This window comes from Rhinolophus sinicus, linkage group LG06, assembly GCF_036562045.2.
Source record: "Rhinolophus sinicus isolate RSC01 linkage group LG06, ASM3656204v1, whole genome shotgun sequence".
NCBI classification, from domain to species: domain Eukaryota; kingdom Metazoa; phylum Chordata; class Mammalia; order Chiroptera; family Rhinolophidae; genus Rhinolophus; species Rhinolophus sinicus.
Genome location: NC_133756.1, coordinates 25,311,269 through 25,332,676, shown reverse-complemented (window position 1 = coordinate 25,332,676; position 21,408 = coordinate 25,311,269). Strand labels below are relative to the sequence as shown.

The window sequence follows — 21,408 nt, the reverse complement described above, 5'->3', positions numbered from 1 at the left end:
TGTGGTGAGACTTTAAGGGGGTACAAGACAACAGGTTAAGAGTCTTTATTTCTTTTCTCCCCACAGATCAAAGTCGGACTTCTCTAACTCATTTGCCTCAGATAGTGGTAAGTACAGGGAGACATCTGTGAAACGGCCAGTAGGAATTGCTGAGTGCTCTACGGCTGATTAGTGATAAATTGTCTTTTATTTATACATACTTTTAACAATAACAGTTGGACAGGGTAGTAGCCAGCTAAGGGAAGCAGACTGAGGTATGTGCTAATAAATGCATTTAGAATTGTGAAGGTCAAGATGAAGGTAATGGGGCTCTTGTGGCAAAAAAGCAACTTCACTGTGAAATTGCTTCCTTCCTGATCTCGTCACAATGCAGGTCTGATTATAGGAATGTTTTCACTTAAAACACTTTCATGGCTTCCCAGTACTTTCACAGTCGACCTTCACATGGTCTAACAGCCTTGAGTGGTTTGCCCTTGCTTGCCTCTGCGGCCTGTTCTCTTATTCTATACTCAGTCTTCATGTGTGAGACCCAGTCATGCTGACCTTTCAGCTCCTCTGACTTGTCAAGTTCCCACCACAGGGTGTTTGCCTATGCTACTCCCACTTTCTGGAATTTTCTTTCCTCCCCTGTGTCCTTTTGCCTATGTGACTCTTAACCTTTCTTCTGTGCTCAGCTCAGTCATACTCCCCCCCGCACCCCGTGAATATTCTCCTTGGTGTTCAATCTCAGAGTTTCAACCCTCTTTTTCATTACATTTGTCAGAATTATAATTTTATATTTATGGGATTCTTTGACTAATGACTATCTTCCCTCCTAGATGGTTACCTTTGTTATGCTTACCATTTTCCTTAGCCCTTAACATAATGCCAGGTAGATGTTATGTATTTTTAAAATAGTTGTTGAATGAATGAATGAAAATATCAGGGAGAGGGAATAAGCAAATGCTGCTCTGATTGCTGTCGTCCTTCACAGAACGTCAGAATTTCAGATGGTGAAACTTCTTAGAGATCATTAAACACAGAAGCCTCATTTTAAAATGGAAACTGAGGAACAGAGAAGTTAAGTGACTCTCCTGCACTCATTGTGTGAGAGTCAAGTTTTGATCTTAAAAATCCTCCATTGTCCGGGTAGACTTAAAGTATATCTGTGTGTATTAAGCTTACGTGTTAGGCTAGGCTAAAGCCATGCTACGAAGGGAAAGATTATTCAAAACATATTGATTCTTCATTATTTCTCCAGAATTCAACACAATGTCTGATGTTTAGTAGACTCTGATTTTTATATATTAAGTATGCAAAGGGGGAGGGTAGAAGGAAGGATCTGTCGGTAAACCAACTTTTATTAACTAAAACAGATCAGACTTGGAATCAGGGGTGGAAGCAAATATTAATTTTTGTTTGTACATACTAATTTTATAGATGTTTAGTTATTTGTACCATATACTTATAAAAATATGTGCATGTGTTTCAATGTAATCTACTTAAACAAGGGAAAAATAAAAGTACATCCACACCTGGTAGGTAGCCAATAATTTTCTGTTAAATACGAATCTGAACTACTGTCTTTATAATGGATGAAAAAAGCTTTTTTTTTTTTTTTTATTTCAGAAGAAAATAGTGAAGAAATATATGAAGATGTCTACAGAACGAAGAGCAACTACCCAAAATTAGAGTGAGTTTCTCTTTCTTGGCTTCCTAGCTAATGGTATTTCCTGTTAGTCTAGGAAAACCAATTTAAGAAGTGACTCTCCTTCTTGCCCCCACCATCTTTAGGGAGAATTTGCATAGAGAATAGAAATAAGCTTTTGTAACACTACATTGTGATCAATAGGGGTCTTGTAATTGTGTACAATCATATGCTAAATTTCAAATCACATTGCTTTCTCTTTTGAGAAAATGTCTATCTCCCAGAGCAGAGGATTTTGGTACTGTGTTAGAAAATAAGTGAGAAGAAGTAAATGTCAATAAAACTTGCTTCAATTCTATAGTACTTTTCCAGGAAGAAATCAATGGTTATGACTTACCTGTGTCTTTGTAGGTTAATAAAACTGTCACTGGGATTTGGGCTTAATTTAACATCTAAAAATTCAGTGTTATCAAGAATAATATTTGTTCAAGTAGGCATTTTTGTCAAGTTTAGTTACTAGAGGTACATTCTAAAAAGGAAAACAGAGGTGAAAAGCAAAAGTTTGAAGGTTGAAGGGAAAAAAAGGGGACTCATGCTGGGTGGGATGATATGGGTCTATCATCCCCTCTCCCTACCCCTTCCTCCAAAAAACCCAAGAGCATATTTGGAAAAATTGTATTCATCAACTGGGCAGTCGATGTACCACCATTGTTGCATTATATCATTCCGTAAATTAAAACTCAGTGGCATGAATTTCAGGAGCCAGCAATTCCTATATACTATACTAGAAATAATTGCGATTTCTAGTATACTTTGTAAACTATGCTTCCCTGAGTCATCTTCTCTAAAAGGAAGACTTTGCTCCATAAACGCTGCAGAATAGAGACCATTTGGAGTAGATGAAAGTTTTTGTTGAAATATCATAATTCCCTTTGTGGCAGCCTGGTAAGTGCTACTTCATATAGACATCAAAACAAAGAAGTAGAGCACAGAAGTTGACAAGGCTTTTCCCTGCTCTTGCTTGAGTGGGGTGTGTTTCGGAAATGAGATGGAAGCCGCTAGTTCTTTTTACTACCACAGCCTTCCATCTCTAGTCCTCTCTCAAATGCCATGTTTATATCCTCTGGTTCCTTAGTTTAGATAGAAAAGAAGCATTTAAAAGACTGCAGAGATTCTTCAAGAAAGAAAAGGACAGATTTCAGATGAAGAAAACAAAGTCGAAAGAAAATCTAAGGTAAAAAGTCCCTTTCCACCGCTTTATATCCTCCATCCTATTTTCAGAAACAGTGGAGCGGAGATCAGAAACTAAACCAAAGGCCCTGGTTATCACCCACCTCCTTCTTGCCAATTTTTGAGTGAACCACACCCCCAGACACTAATGAAAAAGTGACAAAGTCCCTTTTGAAAAAAACTGATGAGGAAAGATTGCAAAGAAGGGTAGAGAGAAAGTCTTAATCAAGCAAAGTCCAGAATGGAAACTTTTCTCATCACCCTTGGCATATATTCCTGATGTTATCACTAAGCATTACGTTATTATGTCCTTTTTATGCTTTTTATCCTACAAGTTCCAGTGGTTTTATTTATCTACACTTCCGTATTCTAATTTGCCTCTCTTGAGAAAGGAAATGTGTGGAGAGGGTAGATGAACTTTTCAGCTGAATGGTCCATGTTATCTGAAAGTTAGACCTGGAAGGACCCTCCATGATCAAGCTGGCTAATTACCAATGTTTGGGAAGGTTACACTTTCACTGGTATAACAAAGAGATGGGAGGCCTAGATTTTGGATTCTAGTTTCAGCTCTTCTGTTTACTCAATGTGTAAACGTGGGCAAATCACTTCCCTTTTGCACCCATCAGCCCAGGTTTCCTCTTGCCTACAATGAAAGTCTCTGAGTAGTCTCTGGAGGTACTTCTCTCCCTAATCTATCATTAGAGTCATAAAGACATACATATTGATCTGTATTTTATGATGACAGGGGATGGTAAGATAATTTGCCCAAGGTCATTACATATACTAACGTGGAATTACTATATATTATTCCACCTTGAAGTTCTTTTCAATCATAAAACTTCAAAGTTATGTGATTTTAAGTCTAATTGTCTGTTGATTATAGATCTACCAAGAGATCCAACAGAATATGGGGTTTATGAATTGCAGTCCTGACCATGGAAAAAGAAGGAGTTTAGTTTAGCTCCGGTGGTCAGTGAGACGTAAAGGCAGATCCTGGCCTTAGCAGGTTAGACGCTTCTGACAAAAATTATTAGCTTGATACTTACAGTCCCTTAAAAAGTGGGTCCACGAGGATGTAAAATACAGCATAGGGAATATAGTCAGTAATATTGTAATAACTATGTATAGTGCCAAGTGGGTACTAATCAGGGGATCACTTTGTAAATTATATAAACGTCTAACCACTATGCTGTACACCTGAAAGTACTATAAAATAACATTGAACGTCAACTAGAATTGGAAAAAAAAAATTTTAAAGGAAAAAAAAACAATTGGATCCAGGTTAGAATACTTCTTCTGCCTCCATGACCATATATGTCTTGTACTCCATCCTCCATATCACGATCCTGGCCGCATCCAATCTGGTCTTATAGACACTAAGAGCAGGGATCATTTAGCATTCGCTCTGTCCCAGGCACATTCACTGAGGAACGTTCACCCAATACAAAAGTAACTCTGTAAGAAAGGTGCTGAGATGTGTTTTAGAAATGAAGAAACTGAGGCTTACATAAAGGTTAGATGGGTTTCCTGAAAGCGCTGCTCCTTTGGACATCCTTTATTAGGTTTTCATCACAGGGTGTTGTATTAATTGACTTTTGGTCTCCCTCACTAAATCCCAAACTACTTCAGGACAGGAACTCTGATCATTTTGCATACCCAGCACATGAGCCTGGCCCATGGTGAGTGTCTATAAAAGACCTGTAGAACTGAACTGAAATCATTGCTTAAAACAGGTGGATTTTTTTTTTTTTTCTACCACGCCATACTTCCTTCCGGGTGATCTCTTTAACTGTGAGATTTGAGGAGAACCAAACTATCTACCTGGGCCAAATGTCCTCTCCCATTTAGCAATTTACCATCTTCCATTTCCACCAGGCCTGGAATTCTCCCCTCAGGTCATCCCTTTGGCTTATGCATATTAAATAAGCAGGATTCAGTGTCACCAGAAAGTTATTCTCTCTCATCATACTTATTCCACATTGTTTGTATCTGATTGACATCTTGGAATGTTAGAAGAGAGAAACAGAATCTCGTGGATGGAGAAGGGCAGGGCTGCAGGAGAGCCTGAGGTGGTCTGGTTAGGAAACCAGGTATAGGTGGTCACAAAGGGTAAATAAGCTGATTTTTACAAGGGAGGCGGTGATCAGAACAAAGCTGCAAGGAAAGGTTTGCTTCACATCTTTGCCTAGAAGCATCTGTATCAAGAAACCTAGTCATCAATCCGTTATTCTGAATACGGCTTTTTTCCCTTTAACCTTTTACATCTTTTGTCAATCAACAGTGCATTGTCCATTTCGCTGCCCGATTTAGGTAAGTGACATTTAGTTATTACTGGCACAAAACTACTCAGCATTGGCACATTAAGGGAAGGGAAACAGCAGTAGTAGTCCTTCCTGCACTCCACATTTAATGAAGAAGTATACATCAAAATCAAAGATGAAATTTTACACAATAGTAATACTGAGTTTTGGGAAGATGAGTAACTTTTCTCAAGGCCTACCATATACCAGGCCTCTTAAATCCCAGAGGCATAGATGTTATCATCCCTTTTTAGGGAGAGGCTCCAGGCCTCACATCTCTACTTTAGTGACCTGGGATTTATACTCAAGTCTCTCTGATTAATGAGGCTCGTGCATTTGACATTAGGTCACACAGCCTCTTGAAGGTTTGACAGCCACATCACACTCATTGAGACATAATTTAAACATGATCGTGTTGCAGTACACATACTAATTGAATCAAGGGTGGGTCATTGGACAATGTATTGTTTGTTGTGCTATAAAAACAATAGTGCACAAATTAGCACAATGGATGACACATAGTATGCTCTCAGCACTTCAGTAAGTTGACTCTGTCTATAAAAAAAGGGCCATGTGTTTTGTTGTTTGTTGGTGTTTGTTTATGATCTCTAACCATGGTGGCTACTTTGATTTCACTCTGACTTGGCAGTTCAAATGTATAGTATTTTCCACAAATATGAACTAAATAATGCTGAACTAAATAATCAACAAAGATTATATAAACCTGGTAAAACTACAGGTTTCCCAAAATATCTTTGGTCTGTGTTTTTTTAAAAAAAGCCAACTTAGAATAGGTATGCATTGTGCCCCCATCCAAATTTATGAATAACAGAACATGAGTTGTGAATAATTATGCCAGGTCTCAGACTCATTTGGGTGGTGAATCACTTGAACATTAGAGAATTCTATGTAGAGCACCAAGGACTGTGAATATCCTAAACTGAACATGTCTAATTATGACCATGTACTAAGTCAGAGTCAATTTTATGCACGATTATAATAAAAGTAGTTCGCCAATCATTTAAAATAACAATCATGGAAAAAATCAACATTAATATTCTATTAAACTTTATTTTCCCTAGGAATTAGGAAAAACACTCTCAGTATTCTAGCAGGATGATATCTTTGTGCAGTTCTAGGATGATAGAAACTTAGTCTAAAAAATGATTCTTTCAGCAACTCATATTTCTGGAAATCTGCATGAAATCAAATTGAAATAAATACATGTATGTGTGTTTGAGATATTCGGACATCAATTTTTTTAATCCCTCAGTTGAATTTCTTTCCAAATGAAGGACTTTTTGTTCTTTGATCTTTTCAGCCTATCTGTATTTTATGATCAGATTTTGATAAAACAGGCTTGGGGACACAGCTGGATAATTGTGTACAATTTGAGGAGCCAGCAATTGTATAAATCATATCTAATACTGGACTATTTTTATCCTATCTTGCCCCTAGAATTTAGGTCTCAGGAAGTTATTATCCATGATGATGTGAACATAAATGAAAAAGAATCACAGTAAGTCAATTTACCTTATTGGTCATCCCTGCTATTTAACTCATTTCCTCGTGTGTTTTTTTTTTTTTAGTTTTTAAATATGGTCAGAGGGCCATCTTCAGATTTTTAGATACTGGATGAAAAGTCACCTTGTGATATTCCCCTGGCTAAAAAGGGAAAACAATAAATAACACAGATGATCTAACAGTGGTAGGTGATTCAAAAGTCACTGAAGCTTTAGAATCTGTTTCTTATCTTTGAATCTAGGATTTGAAACTTATTTCAACACAATAAACCCTTATTTAATAACCTCCTATGTATAAGACACCATGGAAAATAGCAAGCACTGACAGAACCTCTGTTCTCAAAGACTAAATAACTGTACTCTATCAAAAGAGAAAGCATCCCCAAAACTTGGTTCCCTTCTCTAGCTACCTCTCTGCCCTTTCCCTCTCAATAAAATGGCTAAAAATAAAGGTCTCTTCTGTTCATTCCAAGTTCACTGCCTTTGGGCTTCTGTTCCTTATACCAGTGAACTGATTTTTGGTAAGGTCACTAACAACTTCTTGGTTAAATCCAGTGGATACCTTTAAGACCTTATCTTACTTAGCTTCTCTATAATATCTTAAACTGTTGACTACCATGTTTCCCCGAAAATAAGACGTAGCTGGACCATCAGCTCTAATGCGTCTTTTGGAGCCAAAATTAATATAAGACCCGGTTCCTATTTTAATATACTATAAGACCAGGTATAATATAATATAATATAATATAATATAATATAATATAATATAATATAATATAATATAATATAATAACATAAGACCGGTCTTTTATAATATAATAAATTTTTACTCCAAAAGACGCATTAGAGCTGATAGTCCGGCTAAGTCTTATTTTCGGGGAAAACATGCTATCCTTCAAAGGAAAACAAAACATTAACTTTTCCCCAGGCTTCCATGTTATCACTATTTTTTATTCCTCACCTTTGGCTGTTACTCCTATTTGATTTTGGTTTTGTGTGCGTGTGTCTCAGTTCTAACGCTACCATTCATCTCTTTAAAAAGTATGTGTTTCTCAGATTTCCTATTTCAGTTCTATTCTTCCTTATTACGTTCCTGAATGATCTCATCCACATTTAGGGCTTTAATTATAATCATTGTGGTAATGATATCAAAATTTACATTTGAGGTCAGCTGTCCTCCACCTTAGTAATCCTGCTGAATAATTCTATTTGAAACTCAGAATTCCATAATAATTCCTAATCTCAACCCTCCCCATTCAAATGTGGTCTCTTTCTTCTAATCTCTATATTGGCGATTGTTTCAATAAACACACAGTTGCCCAAACCAAAACCCTGAGCATTGTCCTTAACTCTGCCTCCTCTCCTGCCCTGCACCCTCTTCTGTTCCAATAACTCTCAAAACATTCCCATTTCCCCATCCCTCCTGCACACCCACAATGCAGGCCCTCATTGTTTCTCAGGTGGATTATTAACACTTCCCAAACGACCATCTCATCTCTTCAGATTATTCTCCACACTCTCTAAAGTGCAAATGTGATCATGTCACAAATTCGACCATCCATCAACTTATAAAAAACATTTAGTGGTTGTCCCTCACTCTCAGAATGAATCCAAACTGCTTAGGAAGACATAAAATTGATTAATGACGCAACCCTAGCAAATTCTCAGCCTCGCCTGTACTCCCCACTCCCCCACCATTCCTGTGTTCCATCCGTACTATATATTACTTGGAGTTCTTTGAACTCAACAAGCTGGCCAGCATTTCAAAAGCTTCTCGTTTGTCCCAGCTTTCCTGCTCCATTCAACAAATGTTTCTGAGCATGTACTGTGTGCCAGGCACTGTGTTAGGTGTTGTTGGATATACAACAATGAAAACAGATATAATTTCTATTCCTGCGTGATTGGAGACAGATAAGAAAAAATAAGTTATAATTTCACATTGGAATTTGGTTGTTTGGATATTTTGAAAGACAGTGGGCATAGGGTGTGTGTATTGGGAGGGGGCCGATAGTCATTTTAGAGTAGATGGTTGGGGAAGACCTCTATAAAAAGGTGAGAATTTACGGAAAAAATGGTTCTAGGTGTAGCACTTTGTCATGCTTTTTGCCTGGTTATCTATTTTAGTCCTCATTATTGAAAACTGAATTCAGATTTTACTTTCCCCAGGAGGCCCTGTCTGACCTTATCTATCTGGGTTAAGAACCCCATTTTTATCAGAACATTTTCCTCATAGTTGTACTGGTCTTGCTTCTTGCCTGTCTCCTCCTCTAGGTGGGAACTCCCTGAGGTAGGGAGGGACTGTGACTTTCTAATCTATAGCATGTGGCCTCATACCAAAACATAATTTGTTAAGTCAGTTAACAAGCACCTGCTAAAAAAAAAAGAAACAGTACAAAGTAATCTGGAAGCTCAGCATAAGTAGCCATTTCCATAATTTAGGGTTCCAGAAAAGTCTCTGTGCCAAGTTGAAGCAGGAAGGATAGGTAACATTTTGACAGGTGGAGACTGGGGATCAAGAAGAGAGAGAACGGGAGGATATAGGGGAAGAGGGCAACTCTATAAATAGAAAATGTATGTTTGGGCAAGTTTGTTGGACCATAAGGCATATGATCAGGAAAGAGGGTGTTACAAGCAGGAGATGTAATTTGTCATGAAATGGAGGAGGACCCTGGAATATCAAATTAGAGTTAGGAATGAATTATTTTTCTTCAATGTAAATTATATAATATTTGTAAAAGTCAAAAGAAAATAAGAAACATATGTAAGTTGTAAAGCATGACAAAAGAAATTCGCCGAGACCCATCACGTGACTTCAGAACTAGAACATAACCGATGCCTTGGCTTCCCTCCCTTCTGCTCATCCCCGAGCCTCTCTCATTGCCATCCCCCCAGGGGAACCAGTCTCCTAAACGGTGTGTTTCATTTCCTGTTAAAACAAAAAAAGTGTTATCAAACACATGATAAAATATAGTGTCATTTGGGATTTGAATATTATAAAAATAATATGCTGAATACAGAATTCTGCAACTTTACTCAAATAAAATCCATCCTTTTTTTTCACCACTGTAATTCACTCATTTTTACTGTTCTATAATATTCATTGTATGTATATGCCACAATTTATTTCTTCATTCTCTTGGTCGGTGGCTATTACAATAGTTCCAATTTTTTTGCACTTACAAACAGTACCACTACAACTTTCCTGTCTTCTGAACATGTGCAAGAATTTTTCTAGGAGATATATATACCGAGAAGGGGAAAGAAATGGAAATTATATAGGGAATTCAAATTCATAAGAAGATGCCAGCTTGTTTTCCAGAGTGGTTGTACCAATTCACACTCTCGCCAGCAATGTAAAGGGAATATTGACCCACATTCTCACAAACACTTAGCACAGAAAGAATTCTTAATTTTTGCCAATTTAGTGGGTATAAAACACTGTCTCATGGGGTATTAATTTGTATTACGTTCATTACTAACAGTGTTGAGTCCCTTTAAATATGCTTATTCACCATTCATGTCTCTCCTTCTGCAAAAGTCCTGTTGATATCTTTTGCCTGTTTTCCTATTGGGTTATTGGTCTTTTTCTTACTCATTTATAGATAGGAGTATTTTTATGCATTCTAGATGCCTTTCTTTTGTTATATGCATTGCAAATATCTCCTCCCATTTTGTAGCTTGCCTTTTCAACTACCTTTCCAGTCTTCAGATGAATAAAAATTCTTAATTTTACTGTATTTGAATTTACCAGTTTACCCTATTGCTTTATCTTTTCAAGAAATCTTTATCCCAAGGTCATATATTCTCCCATTTTCTTCTAAAACAGTTAGTTTTGCCTTTTACACTTAAACCTTAGAGCTTGCTGAAACTGATTTTGGTATATAAGTGAAGCAAAGATCTACCTACATTTTCTTCCAGAGCAACAAATGTCCTAGCACAGTTAATTGAATAGTCTTTATTTTCCCCATTGATTTACAACACTGTCTTTGTCATACCAAGTTTCCGTATAGCTGAAGATCTGTTTCCATGCTCTCTAATCTATCCCAGTGTCATTGTAGTTGATATTAGTACATTGAGAAAGTAGTTGTTAATACCTTGACATATTCTGAGACATGATTTATGCCTAGAATATGGTTAATTTTTGTCAATGTTCCATGTGTAACTAGATCCCTAGAAAAGCTAAAATCAGTTGACAAAGACACAAAGAGTTGAGCATAATGTTCGCTTGGCTAGTGTGGGTATAAATTGGTATGCTCTTTCCGAGAGAATAATGTGTCAATATGTATCTAAAATGCCCAGACCCTTTTCTTAACTCAGTGATTTCACTTCAAAGCAACCAGCTCTAGTGGAAAAAATAAGGGAAACAGAAAGAAAAAATATATGCACAGAAATGTCTAGGGTTATTTATAAAAAGTCTCCTTTTTATAAACCATCCAAATATCCAATAATTTGCTAAGAATATTATAGTATTCAATAGAACGATTTAAATATATGCTAAATATATACTGAATAGTTTCCAATGACATGGAGAAGTGCTTGCAATCTGACCACTGAAAAATAGCAGAATGCAAAATTGCATGGATGATATGATCTCAATTCAATTTTTAAAAGGGCTTGGAAAATGCTTAGAAGGAAAATCATATGTCTTTGGAAGGTCAGATTATGTTTATTTCATCTCTTTTCCACTTCTTCCAATTTTTTAAAAATCTCAGAATATATTGCTTTGGAATCAGTAAAGAAAATAAATGTCTAAGTAGGCATTCAGTTTGCCCATTTCCTGCCCTCACAGTTGTAGCTCCCTCCAAATAGTATGTCTGTGCACAAATTCTCTCTGAACACTTGCTGTGTGCCCAGCACTGTGCTGAGTTCATCGGCCACATTGGAATATATGTCTGGATCCCATCTTCTGGGAACCTAAAGTGGAGAGAGAAAACGAGTGACCATTGGACAGTCAGAAAAGAAGTCCTTGCTGAGCTGCATGTCAGCTACTCCACGGCACTAGATGTTGACAAAAGAGAGGAATTGGAGATCCCTTAAAAGTCCTGGAAGGCTTCTTAAAAACCTTCCTTAAGCTGCATCTTCAGTGCTGGTCCAGCGCAGCTGCATGCTTGTGAATATAATCTGAAGGAATGATGACATAATGTCTCTGAAAATCTCAAAAATTCCTGTGACGTAATATCCTTGTGGTTATAATTGACTCGCTGAAGAGTTACTGAAGTTCACACGTGCAGACCCCAGAGACAGACAGGTGGCTGATAGAGTAGGATCCTGTTTTGCTCATACCAATGATGGACATATTGGTAACCCTGTCATACCAGGTAAAAAGCACGTTTTGCAACAGCAGGTATGACCAAAGACTTTAGAGTCAAATGCATCTGGGTGAAAGCCAGTATTTCTGTGACCATGATGGTTCACTGATCATCTCTTTCCTCCTTTGTAAAGCTTTATGAATGACTACTTTAAAGGATGGCTGTAATGCTTACTGTGAAAAGCAAATGAGTTAGCATATTAAAATGCCCGGCATAAGACTTGACATATAGGTGCTCAAAAAAAAGCACTATTTCTTTCTATAATACCCTCTTCCCTTCCTGAATCATTTTCTACTAATACCAAACATTAGTTGGATTAGTTTTCTCTCAGGGTGAAGGTTAATATTATTTTTCACATTTTAGAGGCAAAAGAAACTGAGGCTCAGAAAAGAGAGGAAGTGTGGTTATAAGCAGATTGGTCTTTTGCTTCTGATTTCAAATTTGGATCACTCCAGATCAGGGGTCAGAAAACTGGCCTGTGGGCCAAATATAGCTGCCACTTGTTTTTGTAAATCCGGTTACAATAACAGAGTTGAGTGGTTACCATAGAGATGATATGGCAAAGCCTAAAATATTTGCTATCTGGCCTTGCCCTACATTATCAAAATATTATACTTCTAGATGACTTTTAATAATTTTTTGTAAAACATAATTGTCCAGAAAGTACTGATGGTGCCATAAGTGTTTTAGTTCAATCTTAACTTACTTGCTCAAAAATATTGTTCTCCTCAGAGATGAAGATAAAGTAAAACCTTGGAAGCCCAAGTTTTTAATACCAAAGGGAAAACAAGAGAAAAAAGGTGAAGAATCAGAAAGGTAAGTCTATAGGTGTAACTATAGTTTATCTGTTGCAATTTATGCCTCTTACTAGCTCTGTAACCTTGGGCAAGTCAGTAAATTTGATTTTCAGGTTCCTCATCTACAAAATGAGAATGGTAACACCTAAATTAAAATACAGTTGAGAGGATAAGAAGAGACAAAGAATATGAAAATGTAAGGAACCACAGACATTTATTTTCCTCCTCATCATCCCTGCTTTTGGTGGCTAGGGAGCAAGGAAAGATTTCAAGCCAGGTCTTACCAAACAATGAAAAGCTTCCAGTCTTTTTTCAGGCTGTAAGGACTTTTCCCCTATAAGACAGACCTTAATACCATTTGAACTTAAATGAAACTTTGAGATGAGACTGGGATCATATAGTAATTAAGACAGATTTCCCTAAAATACAATATGATTCTAGTTATGACTACCTTAGTGTTAGAATTACAAAAGAATGTTTTATCAAGAATGTTTTATCGGTCATGGGATTTAAGTTCCCAGTGGGCTGTTGGGGGAGGTGACTTTTTATTGTCTCTGATGGTTACTAGGTGTCAGTGCGCCAGTCTTCACCTCAGTTACTACCGTGTTTCCCCGAAAATAAGACCAGGTCTTATACTAATTTTTGCTCCAAAAGACGCATTAGGGCTTATGTTCAGGGGATGTCATCCTGAAAAACCATGCTAGGGTTTATTTTCCAGTTAGGTCTTATTGTCAGGGAAACACGGTAGGAGATGGGGCAGGATCTGAGGGACACCATTTAACCGAGATCTTTGGGAAATCCTTGTTTAGTCATTGAGCTGGGAACACTGTGTGGTCTGTCTGCTCTGGGAAACCTGTCTAAAAAAGTCCTACAGGGACACCCCCCAAAAAAATAAGGTATCAGTCTATATACCATATTTAAACTCAGAGGATGACACAGGATGATGACCCTTCCCTTCAGTTTATTTTCTTTGGGTATAGACTTGATGTGATTTATTTTTCCCAAGTTGGAAAGATGTATTCACAGACTAGAAAAGCACTTCCCACCTTAAACTTCATGCTTTTGCATAGCATAGCATCCCAGCATTCCAAGAGAGGAAATAATAAGGTTTCTTACTGCTCATCCCCCACACACACAAAAAAATTTTTAGTATTTTAATGACTACACATAAGTCTTTCTAGGAAACAGTTTTCAAGAGCTTTTTTATTTCTTACACTAAACTGATATATAATAATTTAATTCTCAACTGAGTAAATTTGAAAATGCAGTATATTGAGGCTGTCGTTACTCCTGTGGATTGATGTATCAATTTCCATGTGCTCTCAGTTCCCTTTTGGTTTCTACCATAACTAATTCTCTCATAAATAAAAGATTTTTTCTATATTAGTTCAATCCTTTTATTATCCCTTTATTAATCAAAGATTGTAAGTTTTCAGAGATTGGGGAAGGGCATGATGGGTATACGGGCATGGATATGACAGCCCACCTTGTAAGATGTTCCGTGCCAACTTTGTGTGTAGATGGGAAAGGGCAGTTGGAAAGATAGATTGTGGCCAGATTATAAAATGCCCTGTGTACCATGCTAAGGAATATGACTACCTTACAGCCAGTAGAGAGAGATTAAAAGGTTTCAAAGCAAGAGAGTAACACGACCAATTAAATTTTAGAAAGATGACTGCAGGTAGTAGGCAGGTGGATTCACAGGAGGAAAGGCAAGAGGAAGATGGTACTTCAAGCAAATGGTCATCGCCTGAAATATGGCGGTAGCTGTAATCTTGAACAGAATGAAATAGATACAAGTGACACTCCTGAATGAAAATGACAGGACTTGTTTGACTTGTTTCCCTCTATCGATGCATAAAACTACTAAACTGCAGCACCAACCCTCACAGAAGAACAGGAGGGAGGAAAAGGGAGAAATAAAAGCATAATCAGCCTCTGCTATAGGGTTGTCCAATTGTATGTCCTGAAATTTTTGCATGTATTTTGTGGCATCTTGCTTTACTGTCTTAATTCTATCCTTCATGATCATTCAGTATGCCAGGCAGTTCTTTGATTGATGCACAGGAATTTTTGATTCCCCAATTAGGTTTGAAAACTTGGAAAACCACAAAATATAAGCCATTTACTTACTCTTGTGGTGTTCCATTAAATAATCTGAGAGCAAATGGGACAATTTATGTATTTCCTTAAATTTTGTCTTTAAGTTAATTATACTTCTAAATTTGATCACAAAGTTTGTTTAACTTAAATTGTTTAAGCAATTAGATGTTATTCCAAGTTATTATCTTGCTGTCAAAAAAAAATTTTTTTTAATAGTAGGGGAAAACAGTTGGTTTTACTTACTCTGTTAAGGTTGTTTGGACAATCTGCTCTATTGGAAATGTGTGTGTGCATAACAAAATTTATATAAAATCATACACACAAAAAAAATTATACCCGAATTTATCCTGAAATAGAATGACTTTATAGATTTGGAAACTTGAAGTTTTATTATAGTACATTTAACCCTACCTGCATTTTTCTTGCCAGTTTATCTCCAAGAAATTTCTTCAGAAACAAGAAGCAAAACTTGGAAAAGAAGAGAATGGAAAGAGAAAAACTTTTTAGAGAAAGATTTGAGGTATGTTCTGCTCTGAAGGTAAGGGTCAACAATGTTAAAGACTGAAAACCTGTTTTTAAAGAGTCTCAAAGTGTGTTTCACCTCTGTCTCTCTGGGATTAAGACATCATCTTTGACTAAAAAGCTGGTATTTTTATTCCTGTTACATTTCTGTAGTATCATGCCTTTTGTATATGTTATTTCCTCTGCTTGGAAAAACTCCTCAGTTGCTCTATTCAAATGTTACCCACTCTTCACTAACTCCTCCGGGCAGTTACTCTCTCAGCACCCATTAAAAAATCTATTATACACATATCTGTTAAAACACGGCTCAGTTGTATTACAGTATGTGTGAGAGCTTGCACATTTGGAACTAAACTTGAGTCCCTTTTGAAAGAGAGATTTTGTCTCAAGTTTGCTTCCCAGCTCCCAATATAAAACTGGTCACATAATGTTCAGTGAACAAATGAATCATGAAACAAATTAAACAATAATTGAATGAATGAAGCAGCAGCTGAAGCTCCTTGACTTCTTATCCTCTCATTGAGAGTCCATGGAGCACTTTTTGCATAATTACAGTGAAAATGAATGATTTAGTCGGAATCCAATGATCCTCCCTTTTGACTTCATATACTGTCAGAATAAGAATTTATTAATTTAAGAAACATATTGCACACCTCCCACGTGCCAGACACTGGATTGTGACAGAGAGCGTGTGCATCCTGCTCCTAAAATTTGTCCAAGTCACTACTCTGCCTAAAATCTTTCAAAAGGTCCCCATTGCCAAATGGATAAAGTTTAGGCTTCTTCACATGGCATACAGCTCTTCATGTCATGACCTTTGCTTGTCTTTCTGATTTTATTTCTGCCATTCTAAACCTTGCACCTTGTGCTTTGGCGACAAACTGCTCCTAGTTTTGTCCCTTGGATGAACTTCCACCTCTATCCATGTCCTGCTATTTCCTTCCTCGAGGCATTTACTTGGTCTGTTCCAAATGCCACCTATGCCTTGCTGCTTTTCTCCACCTGGCTAGCTCTCGTTTATTTATCAACACCAAGTCGAGGCATCATCTCTCCAAGATTTACCCAAACTTGCCAGTTAAAGAAATTCCTCTTCTTCTGTACACCCAAGCAAACCTCTAGCTTATCACAAAACATTAACATTGTTGGAATTACACTGTCATCAATGAAACTGAGCTCACAGAGGACAAAGGTTACCCATCTCTCCTCATATCCATGTGCAGAGCAGAACAGGACCACCTAATACTTTGTAAACATCCAAAACTAGTTTTTAGACTAAACTGAAATAGGAATAGACACAAATCCTTCATAATCACTAATAACTCCAGTTTGGACCAAAGCTGATTAGGGTTACTACTAAATTGTACTATGAAATCATCGGCTGCCAACTGTGATGTTATTTAACTAGTTGAGAAACAACAGTGTAACAATTACTTATTGAAAAGACCCCTACATTCCATCTAGTGCTTTTTCTCCCCCCACTTTATTTGGACTGTCTCGTCTCATATGGGATAGACATTCCATTCCTCATATGTGTATGATTCCATTTTTCCTTATTATCTGTGGTAGGTTTCCTTGATATGCCATGAGAAGAAGTATGCCATAACTTTTACCCAGCTCAAATCACAGCATATTGGGTACATTTGTGCCAGGCATCGGAGGTGATGAATAAAACTGTCTTCCATTTTCATTTCATAAGACAAAATGTTTATTAAATGTTATAATAGGAGTATATACGAAGTACAATTAAAACAGTAAATTATACATGGCAGTTGTAAAAGTCTTTGTGCAAGGTGGTTAAGAGAAAAAAAGTGTATTTCAAGCTGAGAAAACAGCATGAGCAATGGCATGGAAATATGAAAGGGACATGGTATATTCAACATTATCATATGGCTTGATGTGGCTTCAATAAAAGGACAGAAATGGGGTTGGGGGGAATGGCGGTATGCAAAGGACCTTGAATGTCAAGCTAAGAAATGTGGATCTTATCCTGAAAGCAACGAAGACTTTTTAGAACTTTATAAAAAGGAAGGTGACCTAATCTGATTTGCATTCTAAGAAATTACTGTGTATTCACAGTGAACAATGAATGGCCTGGAAAGGGTAAGAAATCAGTTAGGAAGCTATTATTTGGTGAGGCCAAGGAAAAATCTGTCTTGTGGATCAGATCCCACTTGATATGAGGGGATCTTATAATTTATCATCCAAATTCAGGACACTTCTGAGAGTGGAAGGAGGCATACCTAATCATAATAATAAATGTTTGTAAATAGAGACATTAGCTATAACGAAGAGACCGTCCTGAGCAAAAGGAAATGTTTGGCCACCCTAATTTGATGAAGCAGACATCCGTAAATATGAGCTATATGTTCTGGAACTATTTTTTTCCAGTCAACAGATTTCAGTTCATTAGAAGTTGATGTATCTCTAGATGTATATAGGCCAGCTAGTTTATCGCAAAGAAAAAACTCCCGTGAGGTCAGAAATTGAACTTATCATCAGTTTTTCACAAATGCCTGTCTTTGACCACAAAAGGAGAGTGGGAATTGCCCCCAAACCATACTTTAAAATACGTGTGCTATAGCTACATATAAGAATATATAAGCCCACCCAGAGAGAAAGGGTAGAGAGTATCATCTAGAAATGCTAGGTATGTAAGAATATTGCAAACTCTAAAGCACTACACAAAGAGGTTTTCCTCTTTCCCTCTTTTTTTAACTTCTCTTTTCCTGGGTTTGGTGGTAATTTTATTACTGAAACAGTTAACACACTGTCCACAGCACTTAATTTATGTCCATGTTATAGCCTTTTCAGTCACCAGAATTCATTCTAGTACAGTAATGGGTGTGAAAACACTTTGAAAATATGATCATACCAAATAAATAGAAGATGGTGGCATTTTACTATTGTTTCCTTAAATTACTTTCCTTTCACTGAATATCTTGCTATTATTTTCTGTTCCCTTAGATGTTATTTAATATCTAGCACCTTGAGTATATATTGAGGTTACTATATTATGCCCTCCATTAATGTTGTTATAATGAAAATATAAAACCTATGCATAGTCTGATTAGTAGTCATTTCTCATTTCAGTATGACAAAGAGATTACTGTCATCAACACAGCGGTGGCATGTTCCAGTAACTCAAGAAATGGAATATTCGATTTGCCAATAACTCCTGGAGAAGAACTGGAAGTCATTGATACCACTGAAGAAAATCTGTTGATATGTCGCAATTCTAAAGGCGAATGTAAGTTACTGACTTACCGTCCATAAAATTTCACTGTTTTAAAAAATCTCAAAGCATTATCTCTATAACTTTCAGATTAGTAACTGTGACTTTTGTTTCTATAGATGGATATGTGCTAATTGATCATCTAAATTTCAAGTAAGTGGTTTGATTTTATACCTCAAATCATGAATTATAAATATTTAACATATTGCTATATACATGAGTCTCCAGGAAAGACGACTGAATTATTTAAATTCGGGAAAATTTTTGAAAATTAGATATGCACTGCTTTATTCTATAAGGGTTACTTGGGAAGAGACTTTATTATTGTCTCCTGAGTATGCTATCAAACTTCTCTACAGAGCGTATTTATAAACACTTTAAAGAAGCATAAAAATATTAAACTGGGTAGGAAATTTCCCAGAAATCTCCTACTCACTATTCAACTGGCCTATATCTCAAAGTATATTTTTCTTTTTTCTCAGGCATCAAGGTTGGTCGCCTTAGGAAGATCAACATCAAATGTGTGAATGCACAAGTGAAAACTAGTTCTAAGATCTCACTCCTACCTCCTGTCAGTTTCAGTTTACATGTCAAAATGAGATAGTGGAATCTGTGGAAACTTGCATTAGGAACTTAGGAGAGAAAACAAAAACAAATCCTCCACATTTAGATGGTTTTACTCTTAAACAGTTATCTTTCAATGTCTATTTCAGTATCTATTTCACTGCTGGCTCAAAAGAATGTGAAACTGTGTTAGCATTTGAACACTTGTTTAATGAGCCATATCCAAAGTTAGACATCATGCCTTATGGCACTCAGTTAGTTGTACAGATGGTTAGTTTGCTTCTAATATTAGTATATAAGTGTTTATAATTTCTAAAAGATGTACATTGGAATTGGGTGTATTTTAATTCTCAGAAATAATTAGTGTAACCAAGGTCTTTTAAATACTCAAATTTAAAGTATAATCTTAAAATATGAAATAATTACAGCTCAGTTTTTTAAAAAATCAAGGTATAAGTGTTCTGCTTTATCACAAAATCAAAATCAGACTCAAAATGCTGCTTATAATTGGTTTCTTTTGGGAATAGTATGCTGAAAAGTAATTTATTCCTAAATTCACCCAACATCATTTTAAGAAGTGCCTTCGTACATTTAACAAAATTTAAATAATGTATACACTGTATCAGTTTAAAATGTCCAAAACGAGGAAAATAGTTATTATTTTGTCTCTGCCTGAACACCTATTCAGATAATAGAATTCACATGTATTTCTACTTCTATGAAAGTAAAGAAAAATTTAAAAAGCTGAACTGTTAACAACATTCTGTTTCAAGCGCTGTACACTGCCTGTTAAGCACGGTGAGTCTGGCCTTCAAGGGCATGGTTGGATTTATTCCATGGTCTCATCCCTTATACTGTAACCTCCTATGTTCTTTTATCTTCATTTTCATGTTCCAATAAAGGTGAAGCTTATTCTAGAAGAATCAAAAATATTCATAGAGTTTAGAGAGGGAAATACGTAGATATGAATAAAATGCCTAGAAGACTCAGGTTTTACAGATAAGGGAACACTGACGTATATTATTTGCTAGCCAAGACATAGAGATGTAGAATCCTTGCTGTGTCTGGTGAGAAATGGCAAGAGCTGGAATGGGGTAATTTGGGGCTAGAATGTGAGAGTTCACTTGGCCATTTTCCTCTAGAAAGCAGGAACCATTCAAAGGTCTTCATTAGGAAGGCAATGTCAGATGGTTAGAGAGAAAAAACAATCACAGCAGTATGGGTGATAGATTAGAGAGAGAGACCACTTGTTTTTGCAATATTCTAGGCAAAAGAACATTAGATCTTAATTTAAGACAGCAGCAATAAAAATACACAGTACAGGAGCCCCACTGGAGATACTACAAAGATAAGGAAACAATGTCTTGGTGACTGATTAGAGGTGAGAGAGAATTAGGGCATGACTCTGAGATTTCTTTTTGGGGAGATTAAGGATGGTACCAAAATTGGGAATACATTTCTGCTTGGATCCCCCTAAATTAAATGCATCTGCTCAGTGAGAGGCAGGGCAGTCAGGTAACTGCTGTCCTCTCCTACACTCTAAGGACAGACCTGTCACAGTGGGCCTTACTGTAGAAGATGAGGCTAAGTATGGCCTAGGGGCAAGGAGGTAAGTGAGGGGGAGTGTAGGGCTATTTTTGAGCAAAGACCTTCCATGCAATAACCCAGTACAAAAGAGAATCAGAAACCATATATTACTCTTGCCACCTCACCAAAACCTGAAGTATTTTTAATCCTATAGTGACAGTGGGACTAAATTTGAACTTAGAGATAGACTTGTCCCATACACTTTGTATCTCATGACATGGGCTCTTGTTCTAATTCCATGACTCAGCTCTGAGACTCAATTTCCTCATCAGTAAAATAGGGCGTCATCTTGTCTACGTCATGGGGTTGTTGTTGGGCTATAATGTAATCATATAAATAAAAGTGTCCTAAAATCCTTAATACACAATACTGTATATGTGTCGTTATTTTAGTACCTGGTCTTTTCTGAAGTTGGAAGATGTTGAAAGAAATGTTTTGAAATTCAAATATTAAGACTTCAAAAAAATGGCTGGGATGTAATAATTAAATATTTAATAGAATTTTAAAAGTGAATATTTTTCTGTTTTTAAAGTACAAGCCATTTGATTTAATATAATGTAGTACCTAATTACTATTTATTGATATGGAATATATTTTTAGGAAAAACATTGCTT

The 21,408-nt window shown here is 36.6% G+C and overlaps 1 protein-coding gene across 2 annotated transcripts in view; it reads left to right on the top strand.

Annotated features, from left to right (window-relative positions):
• FYB2 (FYN binding protein 2) overlaps positions 1 to 21,104 on the top strand; it is a 97,889-nt gene extending 76,785 nt beyond the window's left edge. For both annotated transcript variants that reach the window (XM_019742549.2, XM_019742548.2), the window contains exons 11-20: positions 67 to 107; positions 1,609 to 1,672; positions 2,763 to 2,861; positions 5,139 to 5,167; positions 6,616 to 6,676; positions 12,722 to 12,805; positions 15,319 to 15,409; positions 18,502 to 18,658; positions 18,763 to 18,796; positions 19,126 to 21,104. In XM_019742549.2, coding sequence (XP_019598108.2) covers positions 67 to 107; positions 1,609 to 1,672; positions 2,763 to 2,861; positions 5,139 to 5,167; positions 6,616 to 6,676; positions 12,722 to 12,805; positions 15,319 to 15,409; positions 18,502 to 18,658; positions 18,763 to 18,796; positions 19,126 to 19,147 — 682 coding nt within the window. In that variant the 3' untranslated portion in view covers positions 19,148 to 21,104. The remainder of the gene's footprint in view (positions 1 to 66; positions 108 to 1,608; positions 1,673 to 2,762; positions 2,862 to 5,138; positions 5,168 to 6,615; positions 6,677 to 12,721; positions 12,806 to 15,318; positions 15,410 to 18,501; positions 18,659 to 18,762; positions 18,797 to 19,125) is intronic.
• The last annotated feature ends 304 nt before the right edge of the window (positions 21,105 to 21,408 follow it).